This window comes from Thermothelomyces heterothallicus, assembly GCF_042370625.1.
Source record: "Thermothelomyces heterothallicus CBS 202.75 unplaced genomic scaffold P884_scaffold_10, whole genome shotgun sequence".
In the NCBI taxonomy this organism is placed as follows: Eukaryota; Fungi; Ascomycota; class Sordariomycetes; order Sordariales; family Chaetomiaceae; genus Thermothelomyces; species Thermothelomyces heterothallicus.
Window position 1 is genome coordinate 212,971 of NW_027192571.1, and position 13,074 is coordinate 226,044.

Here is a 13,074-nt window from a genome sequence, read left to right on the forward strand (position 1 = left end):
GGGGGGGGGGGGGGGGGTGGCTTACGCTAGCTGTTTCGTTGGCTGAGCGTGGGTTCGAAGCGTTGACCCAATCCGGATACACGACGCCTCCGAGGGCGACGAGAACACCACGGGAGCCCACCGGAACCCAGACCAGTTCCGGATTCGCACGCCCGGGAATGTTGCGGGGCAGCGTATCGTTGGTGAAGGTCACGCTCACCGGATTAGCCATATCCATCGTGATGAACCGGTTGGAGACGGTATTGGCAGAAGTGGCACCGCCGCCATCGTAAGGGGGCATATAGATCTTGCCCCAGGTGGGGGAGCGCAGACCGGAAAAGTACCAGGCGAGGTTCTCAGAGGGTGCGCTGGCGGCGCCGCCGTAGGCAACGTAGCGGGTCACGTTCTCGCCGAGATCTCTGTCTATGAAGCCCGGTCTGAAGCGGGGCTTCTCTGCGCCATACTGATACGCTTGGTAGCATAGGACCGAGTCCCCCGGCGGGTCTGAGGAGCCCGTCGACGGCGCGCTCATGCCGCCGTAGAGGCAGAACTCGGAATCGTTGCCGAGGAGGGCACCATCTAGGTAGTTTGGGGCGCGGCTGTTGGTGTCGCCCCCGCCGGTTTCCAGCGTGCCCAGGATGGCCGAGATGTTCTGGGTCGTGTTGAAGGGCGTGCTGAAGTTGAGGGTGTAAATGAGACCTGCCAGGTTGTCTGTCGAGCTGTCAATATCCCTCTGGCCCCCAGGCCGGCGCCCGGCGGACACTTACTGTCGAAGGTCGGCACTCCTGCAGAGCCGTCCGCGAACCTTGGCTCCCAGTACAGAGCCCCACCGTCTAGATAGACCGTGTCATGAAGGACGGCGGCTGAACGGTTGTTAGCAGAAGAGCTTCGTGGTCCCCAGGGCCGCCGGGCTCACCTCGAAGCTGCTGCCAGTAGCATATCCTTGTGGAAACCTGGTTGGGTTGCCAGACCGCTTGTGCCAGGGCGACTGGGGCCGAGAGCGTCGTCAACCAGGCGACGAGGCCCGGGCCGAACATGGCGATCCTCTGGGCAGTCTGCGAGGGAGTGGGGAGGGTCGGGGAAATGGCAAAGGAAGGAAAACTCAGGAACGGCACTGGAAGAGCATCTGTCGGGCAAGTTTGCTGACAGGCAGCACACAAACAGCGCCCCTTCCACTCACTGTCCGGAAATGCTCGAGGATGTCGGACGGAGTAGAGCGACAAGCCACACAAGAGAGACACACGCCCGCCAGGCGAGCGAACATCAAGGCATGCCCCGAATCATGAAACCATGAAAGCATGTAACGTCAAGAATATTTCCTGCTGTTCCTGTGCCAGGGCTTGATCAAAAGCCTCGAGGAACCTATGCCTCGGGCCGGTGGGGGTGCCACTCGCCTGGGTGAGTGTCGAGAGTGACCCAAGGACGAATAACTAGGACGGGAATACTCCGTACGCTTGCTTGGTGTGTACGGATTACACCAGGACGAAAGAGGAAGCAGGCTGACCGACCAGGGCCGGGTTGAAGAACCCCGCAGGCCGCAGGCCAATCGTGCACCTTGCTTGCCGTCCCTTGGCCAGCCACCATTGCTGGGAGCCGGTCCCCTTCTCATTGGGTGGGTGGTCCCGCAACTTGCTTGGCCGGTTTGCAAAAAAGAAAAAAAGAAAGCTGCAGGGTGCATCGTAATCTGTGCATGCACCTACCTGTTGTGTCCATACGCTGGCTTGGTGCCGATGATCACCGCCACACTTGGGTTGGGCAAAACATTTCCGGCCACACAAGACGCGTGATGGGGGGTGTGCCCGCCTCTCAGATGGTGACAGTACGGAGTAAACAGAGGGGACGGCGCTGGAGAGGTTGGATACCGCAAGGCTATCTATCCCCTCAGTGTCCTGTCCCTGCTTCGGTGTATTCCGTATTTTTTTTTTTGGTTTTCAGGACTCGAGTCGTTCTGTGTGAGATAGGTAGTCTTAAACAGTCTGCTTTGCCGGTTGCCGGAGGTCGCAGACTCCAAACAAAGAGCTGCCGGACCGTTGCCAAGCGGCGCTCGATCTGTTGACTTTGCCACTTCGCGAACATCAACAGACACAATCAGCGTGGGAGTTCGCAAAAGCCGACCTGTATGTCTGCTGTCAAGGGCCAGCACTGATCTACCGAATCGGGTTCTGAGGTTGGTTGGCGGGGGGCAGGCACTTGCCCGAGCTGTTTTGTATGTATGCGTGGTATGTTGGAAATCGAATCCAACATCATGATCTACAGTACAGCCGCCGTACTGGCGAGTAGTCGATAGCGACCAAAGTCATGGATGGGCATGCATTTGTTCAGGCTCTTGAAACAAATAGCGACAATAAGGAAGTTAACGTTCGCTGGGCTGCTAACTGCGAGAAGCTGGAAAGATGGGGGGTAATAGGTCGGCAATACATGGACCGCAAGTGCCGAAATGAGCTTCTTGAGATGAGCAGTTTTGTGTCCGTATGTTGTTGATTGAATGAATCATTGCACAACTGAGAGGGTATCAGCCTTGCGAGCATCGTGGCTCGGGATCGACACCAATGAGCCGCCTGCAAGTGATGCTCACCATGCCGGAGTTGCGGCTGAACGATCGAGGGGAGGTACCTTCTTCGCTCTTCCCGCTCAGTCGGCAGACGCGGTGGGTGTTGGGTATCCGGTCCACTGGCAAGCCCGGAAGAGCGATGAGCGTCGTATTCTTGCGGCTCGTTGGCCGCGTTGATGTGACGCTGACACCTTGCTCGCAGAACAAGATCACACCCGCTGTGATCGGATGTCCTGTGAAGAGATGGTCGGTTGTGGCAAACCCCCGTGCTCTCGTCGCCCTGGATTCGCCGTGGTGTGTCTTTCAATCACGGGGTGAATGTAGCCTTTTCAAAATTACCGCGAGACAGTCTTGTTGTTGCCAGTGGCCACTTCTGGTCGTTGGGTGATGGAAGTCTTCTTTTTCTTCAACACGTGATAGCGAGTCTGCCGCATCCCTGCCAGTGGACCAGACAACAACACACTCGTGGCGCTCTCGTCAGACCAACTCACTCGAGAAGCAACGACTACACGATTCTCGCACGAATGCCGGGTGAAGTGTCCTGCAAGGACGAAGGATCAAGTCGTGTGAAAACACCAGGACCCTCATCGGATTCCCAGCGCGAGAAAACGCGGAGACAGCGCGGGCCGTTCGCGTTGCCGTTCGAGCAGCCGTTCGAGGTAACTGCTCTGAAGAGGAGAGAGAGAAAGCAGTGGGGCAGAGCAGTGGGACTGTTGCACCGGGTGCTGCCCCCGCTCTTGGCGAGGCCGCCGCGATGGGTCTCGCACCATATGCCCTGCAGGGCGCTGCAGGGCTAGGCTGCGGTGGGAAAGGAACTGGCGCCCTCATCCAATCAAACTTCGCCAGCTGCCAAGCTCCTTCCTGACAAGGATTGCTTCCCGCGGCCCAAGCTCCCGACGAAGCGCACGCACCTCCCTTCTCCGATGAGGGCCCAACTGCCTCTTTCTTCTGCCTCTCTTGTCTGCCAACCTTACACTAACTAATAATGAAGTGAACGCGCTACTGCGCGTACCACCTTTGAGCATCTGCAGGATATTAATGGACAAACCTTCGAGAAGTGGAATTTCCGCTCGACACTGAACAAGGCCCAGAATGAGGCAGAGCCGGAACCTGGGCCGTGGCGCGGCGCCAGGTGCTTCCACCCCCCGACATTGGGCCTCCCGCCACGGCCGCATGATTGCGCGGTCGAAGAGACCGAGTCCAGCTCATCAAAATGATCTATTCCAATATTTTCTGTGTCGAGAAAGCGGATGTTGTTTGCAACTGCCCTACGACACTGTCTGCTGGAAGTTTGCTCTCTCGATGACGGCTAATTATAACTAGCCAGAACAAAGCACCGGCTCAGCCACAGCAGCTGCCGTGGCCGTGTGTGAGAAAGCGCGTTCGTTTTTCAAGGATCCGGCTTCGTATTGTACGAAGGACCGGGTATCCGTACAGGTTACACAAACTCACCATGGCGACATTTCTCGGTCCGGCCGTGTTCCTCGCTTCGTGCGGCGCGGGGAAGCCGTTCGCGTCATTAAGCAACAAGCCTCGCATATGCTAGCAAATTCATTTACGAAGTACCACCGATTAGTGGATGGAAGAATGTAATGTACGGATTCGGAGGACCTACAGAATGGTATCCATAGCGCGGCCATGAGATTCGGTGTGGCTCAACCCGGTACCCAAACGGCACCCAAAAATTCCACGTACCCTCCCCTCGTGGCGCCCCTGGCTTCCGGATCGCCGTGGCGGAGGGGTTGCCCACCTTGTCAAGCTACTGACTGCCCATTAGCACTTCGGGGCGTGAGCGACCAGGCAGACACCCTTCCATCGTCCAACTTGGCCTTCGCAACCTGCCCATTCAGATGTCTCCGGCAAAGGATGCAACGTCCAGATCGCCCGAGTCCTCGTCCGGGTCAGCAATCATGGGCTCGTCTTTTCTGGGCCGAGGCCTGTCTGCTTATCCCTTCTTCCCCTGGGTGCCACGCGTCAGGCCCGATGAGGCTTGGGACTTCCGCGGGCTTCCAAGAGGGACAACAAACAGCTCTCGCGCAACAGCGATCGGCACAACCAAGCTCTCGGTGTGCGTGTACGATGTTCTGCGAATGAGCCTCTCCGCAAGAGGCTTTGGTGTGGCGCCGCAACTCTTGCCGGATTCGTTGACATTTCATGCCTTTTCTGGATGAGGGACGCGGTGGCGTGCCCAGTGGTTGGGCGGAGGTTGTTTCTGCAAGCAGGGGTAGAGCTTCCACCCCGGCAACCGGGCCCACGCCATGACAAAACAGGCGGATTAGGGCTAATTCCCGGCCGCCTGCACATTGGAGTTTCTTTGGGACCCAAAAAGCTTTTCGACCTTCTCCAGCTCTCTTGTATCGAGCTGTTCCCCTACCTTTGCAAGCGAAGTTGACACGTCTTGTCAACTCTCTGCTTGAAGTTGTGTCGGTCGAGTTAAGTGGATAACAACAAGAGCAATTCGACCTTTGTTCATCATCCCTTTCCAGCACCCTCCAGGCAGTGTTTGCCCTCCGTGTGCTGTGATCCTCCGGAGGTATCATTGCCTGCCAAGCGCCCCCGCGCAGTATTTTGTGGTAGTGTAGACGAGGTAACTCATCTCCACTCTTGAACAAACCCCCCCGGGGGGGGGCCTTAGCTACTTTGCTCGCCAAAGTCACCCCGGGCTGACCCCAGCCCAGCCTTATATGCTCAACGCGCACCACAGATCACTCACTCGACTGCGGGGAGCGCTTGCGGCTGTCGACTTCGCTCGCTGCTCTCACACTCGTTGCGGTCCGAGACTGTTCCACTCGTTCATCGCATTCTCACCTGCCCTAGTGTAGGACGCAATGCTTCTCACGAGGCTCATACAGGGCCTCGGGGCCTTGACCGTCATTCAATTTGCGGCTGCTGCCAAGGAACCCTTGTTCCCCAGGGCAAGCGAAGCTGCAGCGTCCAGTGGGGAAGATCAAGCTCAGGAGGATGGCTATCATGCCGACACTTGGTGGTGCAAGAAAACAGTCACTCATACCGTCACTTGCACGGAGACCAAAACCGACACGGCCACTATCACGTAGGAGGCCCCCCATCCACAACATCCGCATCAGCAAGCCCGTCTAATGTTGGAGCAGCGAAACCGTTCCAGGCCCTACGGCATCAGTGATTGTCACCACGACGGAGACGGTCACGGACACGGAGACTGTCACAGACACGGAAACGGTCACGGAAACGGTGAGCTGGGGGACGACCCAGACCCAAGAGGTCACTGCCACTACAACCGTCGTACAAGAGTGAGTACTTGCGGGAGACGGGCAATTTTGCCAATCCCTCCTGCTGACCACGCGGACAGAACCACCGATGTCATCCCAACGACCATAGAGGTGTCCAAGACCGTGATCAATACCATCACGACTACCGAGGTTGTGCCGACGACGCTGACGAGCAGCACGACCATCACCGAGATTTCCACCTCTGTCACTTCGTACCCGGTCACGGTGACCGACAGCACCACCATCTACACGACCAAGACGGTGCTGGTTACGACGACCTCCGTTTCCACCTTCACCACTGTTAGCACCTACACGACGGTGAGGGAGGTGACGAACACGGTCACGGACACCGTCACAGACAGGGTCACGGATACCACCACGGACACCACCACGGACAGGGTCACGAACACGGTCACCCAGATCACAACGGTTCCGGCGTCCACCATCACCGACGTCGTCACGACGGTGCTCCCTCCCGTCACCATCACTGTCACCGAGAGCGGGACGGTTATCACGTCGGTCATCCCCGGGCCCACGGTCACGCAAACGACGACGACGACTCTTCCGCCAGTCACCGTCACGCTTCCCGGCTCGACGGTGATCCGGGATGTCTCGGTCTGCCCCGCTCCGACGAACACGGCGCCTGTTCCGCGGCCGCAGACTACGCAGCGGCAGCTCTGGGGTTGCGACCCGGGATACGTCTGCAACTTGCCAAAGCCGGCGGGGTGCAACCTGTGGGCCGAACCGCCCGACAGGGATTTCGTGTGCGATCCCAGGTACTGCCAGCCTGCGCCGCCCGTACCCGATGTGCAGTGGCCCAAGAACGGAACGGGCTACTTCCCCCCGGTCGAGGGGTACTTCAACCTCAACCCCAACGCGTTTGGCTTGAGCTACGAGATCTTCGAGCTCAACGAGGTCGTCACCAAGATCGGAGGCAAGAAGACGACCATCACGACCGGCAACTGGGTCTCGCAGACGGACCTCACGCACTTCCCGCCCGAGCCGACCTCGGACGCGACGGGCGAGAAGGCCTACTACGCCCGCGACACGAGACTCCGGAAGCGAGACGAGACCATCGTCCCGGCCGTGTGCTTCCTCCCCTGCAACCTCGCTTTCCTCGAGACCCAGCGGGTCGGCCTGGTTCCCGAGCTCTGCGAGGACGGTTCCCCCTTCCTGGAGGCCAACAACGCGTGCCTCGGCTGTATCGAGACCAACAGCCTCGATCTCAAGACCACGCTCCGCGCGTACCTGGGCGACGAGTTCTCGCAGTTCTGGGACTTTTGCGACATGGACCCGGCCGAGCCGCCCGGGCAGACCACCCGGCCGCCGCCCCAGTCGCAGGTGACGGCGACGCCCACCATCTCGTCCAGCTCGCAGGCCCCGCCCAACAGCGAGACGGAGCCCGTGCCCATCACCTCCACCTCCACCACCACCACCACCACCAGCAGCGAGGAGCCGCCCTCCTCGTCCTCGACACCGCCCGCCTCCTCGTCGCGGTCGTCCGGCGCTCCGTCCCCGCCCTCGAGCTCGTCCGAAGCGCAGCCCGAGCCGACGGGTCCCACCGCCACGTCGAGCGAAAGCGAAAGCGAACCCGAGCCGACCGCGTCCTCTTCCTCCTCTGCCACCCTCTCGAGCTCCCTGTCCACGACCGCTTCCTCGCCTTCCGAGCCCGGCCCAGCCACGTCATCACCGCCAGCCTCATCCGCCGGGGACGGCAGCGGCAGCGGCAGCGGCAGCGGCGGCGGTGGCGGTGGCGGTAGTGGTGGCGCGCCGCCCCTCACGCAAGGGCCCTCGACGACCCTGCGCACCGCGACGACCGGCCTACCGGCGACCAGCTCCATCGCCACCGCGGCTGCCGGGCGGGTGGCGCCGCCGCCGTCCCTCACGGCGGCAGGCCTCTCCTCTCTGGGGGCCTTGCTAGGCGGTGCCGCCTTCAGCTTCTTCTTCTTCTTCTTCCTGCTTTTCTAAAAGAATCTGCGGACTCCTCGCCGGGATGGCATGGCATGGTGATGAGACGCGAAGGTTATGAGTTGCTTGCTGTTCCCCCCCCATGTTTCTCTTCTCTAATGCTTAATTCTTCTGTGATGATTGAATGGATGGATGGATTGACGGATTGAGTGAACGGATTGAGTGAACGAATTGAGTGAACGGATGGAGCGGAGGGTAATTCAAAAGTCCGTATGAAGGGTTCCTAATGGCTTTTATTTTTTTATTCTTCCGATGCCTTCTGTTCTTCCCTGGGATACCCCCCTGGATTACTCCCGTCCATCACGGGTCGAGCTTAGCCTTGGGTGGTCTGCTCTTGACACCAGTATGGCTTGACCTCCAGGGGTGGTGGGGAGGTCAAGGGGCAAAACAGGGAAGGCATGGGTCTACGAAGCAACGGCTTACTTTTCACGACACTCCCTAGGTAATGTGCTATGCCGCTGCATGTGGCGTTTGTGTGTTTGGATTTGGGGCTTTTTTTTTAATTTTTATTTTGGTCGAGATACCCGCTCCATACTCACAGAAAGAGTATGGGCATGTCATTCCTTTTCATATTTACATATCCCGAGTTGACCACTTGGGGAACAGGGGGAATGCAGGAAAGGGGAATGTTAGTTATGTCGGTCGCTACTGAGCACGCACTGTATGGGATGCAAGGAGGGAAAGTTGAGAACATGACAGGAGATTAACGTTAGATAATTTGGAAGATATATATAGCAAAACATAGGGGGTATTGTTGATGCGGGGGCGTAATGAAGTCCGAAGCTGATGATATTAGGAGGTCGTTCGTGCTCATGTTCACAGCTATCTGGACGGCAAGTCAGAGGAATAGGCATGAGTCAATAAACGAATCCGGTAACGTCGTGCCGTGTGGTTGCTGTCGGCGTCTAACGTGCGGGCCAAGCTCTCGCGACCACAGTGTTTGCTGCGTCTCGTTGCCCGGTTCTCGGCATCTTTTTTTTTTTTTTTTTTTTCGCTCTCTTTATGCGGCACGCCTCATCACGACGAGTCAATACACTAGTTTGCGCCCATTCTAGATGGGACGCTCATTTCGTTTAACTGTGGGGGAGGTGGGATCGTGGCGGCGATGCGCACGGAAAGAACCGCAACGGGGGACCAATCTTTCAATCGGCCCTATCGATTGCCCTGGGCATGTTCAACCCAGGCACTGTCACATCACAGATTATCCGGCAGGATATCGTGATATTGCCGTGGCAACATTTTCCCCCCGGTGTGCCACAAGAAGATGACATGCTTTCCAGGGAAGTTCCTAAGTCGGCTGGCACCTTGAGTCTATGTAGCTAGCTATGTACGGAGTACGGAGTACGGAGTATGTATAGACCCCGTTGCGGATTCAAAAGTGATATAATTACTGTATTGTATGTATGTACAATACATACATTCCCAATGCACCATTCCCGTAGTGGAAATTCCCGTCTCCTCCAGAACACACACCCTCTCAAGACACCGGCTACTCGAGTCGCAGTCATCACCCTTTCCCCTTCACAGGCACGTGCAACAGAACGGCATGCGGCAGCCTTCCCGCGCGAATGTTCACCTGCAACGCCTGGTGAATCAGCCGGGGCTCGGCCAGCGCCGCGTCACGCTCCGTCTGCCATCTGACAAAGTCGGCTTCTGACGTGCCGGTTCTCAAATGCTTGTTGTGTTCCTTGCTCGGCCACGGTAGAGAATGCCTGGGGCGTCGAGCGCGGGGTGTTGGGAGGGTAGTCGTGGCCGGTGTAGATTTTGAAGTTGGGTGGGAGGATAAAGAGTTTGGAAGCGGTTTGGAAGCTGAATAAGGTCTCTCAGTACACGTATGCATGCAGTTGCCGCCGGGGAAGTCGCAGCGAGCGGAACCGACGCCGCAGTTGAAGATGGAGTTGCCGCAAAAAAATGTTGACTGGAGATTCTGGTCAGTAAGAGTGTTTGGATGGATGGGGGGAGGTGAGTGAGTGACTATTGAGGATTGGGTCGAGGGACACGTCGAAACCCTTGGTCACTCACCCCCTATCAGATAGCCCAGATGATCCGGCGTGTGTCCGGGTAGTTGCACCGCTTTTGCCTCCAGCTGGCCAACGTAAAAGACCTCTTCATCGACCTCGATCGAGTGCCAGCTCAATGGCGAGGACGACGACTGAGGTCCTTGCGTGGTACTGGCAAAGACCGAGAGTCGTCGGATGGGCCGAGGGTATGATGGATACGCTGGTCGGCAGCATCATGCTGCGCCAGTAACATGGTGATGGGCACGTCGACTATTCACGTTGTCCGTTACGAGAAGTGCCGATCTCCTTTGAGCCATCTAATGTCGAGATCTCGTCATCATGGCACCGTTGCTTGCTGCGCTAAACTTCCAGAGCTAGACCCGGAAAACCACGTTTTTGTCGTCGGCTCTGGGGCGGCATCCAGTGCGTACCCGCTGCCGCGTAACGGGCGCCGGTTCCCGGTAGCGCGGGATGCAGATCGGCGATGTGCACCGCCGCGACCGGGGTTGGTGGCCGGACGGGGACCCCAACCTGGACCCCGGATTTCGGTTGTGGGGCTCCTGGGATTGAAGGACGCCGAGCGGGACGAACAGTTCGCCGACCAAAAACTTTTATAGAAAATCACTAGCCCCGAGGTGGGCAACCGGGGAGTGGTCGCCGGCTTTAGCTTCGCGCGTCATTGGTACGGAATCGTTACCAAGTTCGGGTTCCATTGCACGAGCTAGAAGTTCTGGAGAAGTTGCTCCTCGCCATTTCGCGCGCAAGGAAGGTGTGGCAACCTGAACACCTGAGCTCTTGGGTTGGCTTTTTTAAACTGGGGAACGGCTCTTTGCATCGATTCATTATCACACGCATACTAGTAGCATCCGGGTGCAGCGCCAGGCAGGCAGCCCACCGGTTCGAGGGCTCCTGCCTTCGCTCCAGCGGGCCCCCGGGGATTGTCGGGCAGGCGCTACCTCCCGGTGTAGTTAGCATGCTAGCCTCCGAGCCCATGACTCGGGCTCTAACAACCCTTACCCATGAATCCGAGCGCTCTCGTCATTATTCGCTATTCGCACGAGGAACCCACCCTGCTGGGTCGGTGGTACCTACGATTCGCCGAGATGCGTCATGGTCTTTAACTCCGAATGCTGGAAAGATATAATATAATAATATATAGGGCGCTGTCTGAATAATCATGGCGTCTGTGGCTGGTGATATGAGTAGCGCTCACCCTCCCTCATTCCGCTGAAAACTTGATCCGAAAGCCCAAGCGAGAAACTAGACAGACACCCGAGCAGCCAAAGATGAACAACGTTCTCACGGGCGCGGCGATGGGTGCTGCCCTGACCACCGCTGGCGTCTACGCCCCCGACATTATTCTCTCCCAGTTCAAGTTTACCGACTTCACCATGCTCCAAACCTTTCTCACTGCCGCGGCGGGTAGCACGTACGTGGTTTCACCCGCACCTTGGCCCCCCGGGGGATAACCACAAAAACCATCCGTTAAATTGAAACTCACTATTCATCCCAACCTATTCTGACCAAAACGCACACAGACTACTCGTGACAGCCGCGCAGGCCTCACACCTGACAGACCTCCCACCGCGCGGGCCCTCCAGCCTCGGCTTGTGCGGCCGCTACGACGGCAACCTAGTGGGCGGCGCCCTGCTCGGCGCGGGCATGGCGATCTCGGGCGCCTGTCCCGGCACCGTGCTCGCCCAGCTGGGCGTGGGCGTCCCGTCTGGGCGGTACGCGCTCGGCGGCGCCGTGGCCGCCGGCGTCGCGTGGAGCTGGATCCGGAGGCGGCGGGCTCCGGGCGGCCGGCCCGGCTCTGCTCCTGCTCCTGCTCCTGCTCCTGCTCCTGCTCCTGCTCCTGCTCCTCCTTCGGCGGCGGACGGCAAGAGGGAAGGGGGGGTGGTCAGCGGCGGAAAGGGAGACCACCGCCACCGGACGGGGGCCGCGAGGGAGGACGGGCGCGGAGAGACGGTGTATGGGCTGCTGGGGATCAGCCGGGGCGCGCTGCTGGTCGGGCTGGAGGCCGCGCTGGTGCTGGCCGTCGCCGCGGCGGTGCGGTACACGCGCGCCGACGCCGCCGAGGCGAGGGGCCTGCCGCCCTACTACGCGGGCCTGGCGATCGCCGCGGCGCAGCTGGTGTCGATCGTCCTGAGAGGGTCGCTGCTCGGGGCGTCGGCGGCGTTTGAGGAGCTCGGCGGGTGGCTCTGGGGGGTGCGCCGGTATTCCAACCTGCTCTTCTCGGCCGGCGTGGTCGGCGGCGCGTGGCTCATCTCGCGCGCCGTGCCGGCGCTGAGACCGGCGGCCGAGGTGGCCATCCCGCCCCTGCGGTCCGCCCTGGGCGGGTTCATGATCGTGTTCGGGTCGCGGATGGCCGGCGGGTGCACGTCTGGGCACGGCATCAGCGGGCTGTCGCTGATGTCCACCTCCAGCTTTCTGACGGCTGCTGCAATCTTTGGCGCCGGCGGCCTAACGGGGCTCTTGCTGGGCTGAGAGATATGACCTGCCTCGGTTGTCAAATCGGCCGTCGATCGTTTCGGAGCTTGAGAGTCGAGATTGTCGAAAGCACTTTGCTACGGAGAGGTGCCTGGTTCCAAAATTGTAAGTATGTATATAATTATCTTCTGATGCCTCTGTGACTGGCTGTCAGATGTCAGATCCATCAATGGTGTGGCATGTCGTGCGGAGCAGGGAAGCATCAATAATACCACCGGGTTACGGGGAGGAGGATTTGCTAGTGTTGAAGGGATGTGTATTTCCCCCCTTTTTTTGAATAGGCAACGTTAACTTTCTCAGAGAGCCAGTAGTTCACAGCAGCTTCATGTGTCGTCCGTGGTCATCCCAGCTTTGTCCATGGGAGAACCGAGGCGGTTCGATAACATGGGATTGCTCCAGCCCGGGGTCAACCCCCTTCCCCACTCCTCTTTCTTCGAAATGTGAAGGTCAAAACAGACAGGGCCGCGTTGCGCGTCAATCTACTAACGTCATGCTTACCGTCTGGCTCTACTTCTTTACCCTTTGAAATATGGGAGATCTGTAGTCGTTCTAGTTTGCCAGTCTCAGATCAACCGAGCAACAGTTAGTGTTACTCGCATAGAAGGTTGATAAAGGGGTCACGCTTGGAAAACAACATGAAAAAGGCATTATAATTTCTCCAGAACGATAACAACAAAGACCGTCTAATGGCTGAAGCAAGAGTTCAGCGCGTTCCCGGGGATTGCACGACAGAGTTCAAGGATGCCGGTGTACAATTGAGCATGTTGAGGGGAACGGTGTGCAGATGGGATGAAGAAATGACGAAAGAAGCAGTTTGATAGTTCCGGAAAAAAAAACA

At 58.5% G+C, this 13,074-nt stretch overlaps 6 protein-coding genes across 6 annotated transcripts in view; 3 read left to right on the forward strand and 3 right to left on the reverse strand.

Annotated features, from left to right (window-relative positions):
* The window catches only part of P884DRAFT_259207 (uncharacterized protein), a 3,625-nt gene extending 2,179 nt beyond the window's left edge, over window positions 1-1,446 (reverse strand). The window contains exons 1-3 of the mRNA XM_069441323.1: window positions 896-1,446; window positions 747-842; window positions 26-690 (exon numbers count right to left, since the gene is read on the reverse strand). Coding sequence (XP_069297792.1) covers window positions 26-690; window positions 747-842; window positions 896-1,016 — 882 coding nt within the window. The 5' untranslated portion in view covers window positions 1,017-1,446. The remainder of the gene's footprint in view (window positions 1-25; window positions 691-746; window positions 843-895) is intronic.
* A 2,772-nt stretch (window positions 1,447-4,218) lies between these two features.
* Window positions 4,219-5,214, reverse strand: P884DRAFT_16576 (uncharacterized protein). The gene has a single exon (XM_069437278.1). The coding sequence runs from the start codon at window positions 5,068-5,070 to the stop codon at window positions 4,432-4,434; it is 639 nt and encodes a 212-aa protein (XP_069297793.1). The 5' UTR covers window positions 5,071-5,214; the 3' UTR covers window positions 4,219-4,431.
* Window positions 5,215-5,358: 144 nt separating this feature from the next.
* On the forward strand, window positions 5,359-7,746 carry P884DRAFT_269482 (uncharacterized protein; the record flags this gene model as incomplete). Its single annotated transcript, XM_069442273.1, has 3 exons — window positions 5,359-5,582; window positions 5,641-5,799; window positions 5,859-7,746. 3 exons carry the CDS (start codon window positions 5,359-5,361, stop codon window positions 7,744-7,746), a joined length of 2,271 nt encoding a protein of 756 aa, XP_069297794.1.
* On the forward strand, window positions 7,662-8,590 carry P884DRAFT_259212 (uncharacterized protein). Its single transcript, XM_069441324.1, has one exon. It carries the CDS (start codon window positions 7,973-7,975, stop codon window positions 8,186-8,188), a length of 216 nt encoding a protein of 71 aa, XP_069297795.1. The 5' UTR covers window positions 7,662-7,972; the 3' UTR covers window positions 8,189-8,590.
* Window positions 8,591-9,164: 574 nt separating this feature from the next.
* On the reverse strand, window positions 9,165-9,665 carry P884DRAFT_16596 (uncharacterized protein). The gene has a single exon (XM_069437280.1). The coding sequence runs from the start codon at window positions 9,584-9,586 to the stop codon at window positions 9,254-9,256; it is 333 nt and encodes a 110-aa protein (XP_069297796.1). The 5' UTR covers window positions 9,587-9,665; the 3' UTR covers window positions 9,165-9,253.
* A 1,270-nt stretch (window positions 9,666-10,935) lies between these two features.
* On the forward strand, window positions 10,936-12,519 carry P884DRAFT_291876 (uncharacterized protein). The gene is made up of 2 exons (XM_069444129.1): window positions 10,936-11,175; window positions 11,285-12,519. Exons 1-2 carry the CDS (start codon window positions 11,033-11,035, stop codon window positions 12,231-12,233), a joined length of 1,092 nt encoding a protein of 363 aa, XP_069297797.1. The 5' UTR covers window positions 10,936-11,032; the 3' UTR covers window positions 12,234-12,519.
* Window positions 12,520-13,074: the final 555 nt, after the last annotated feature.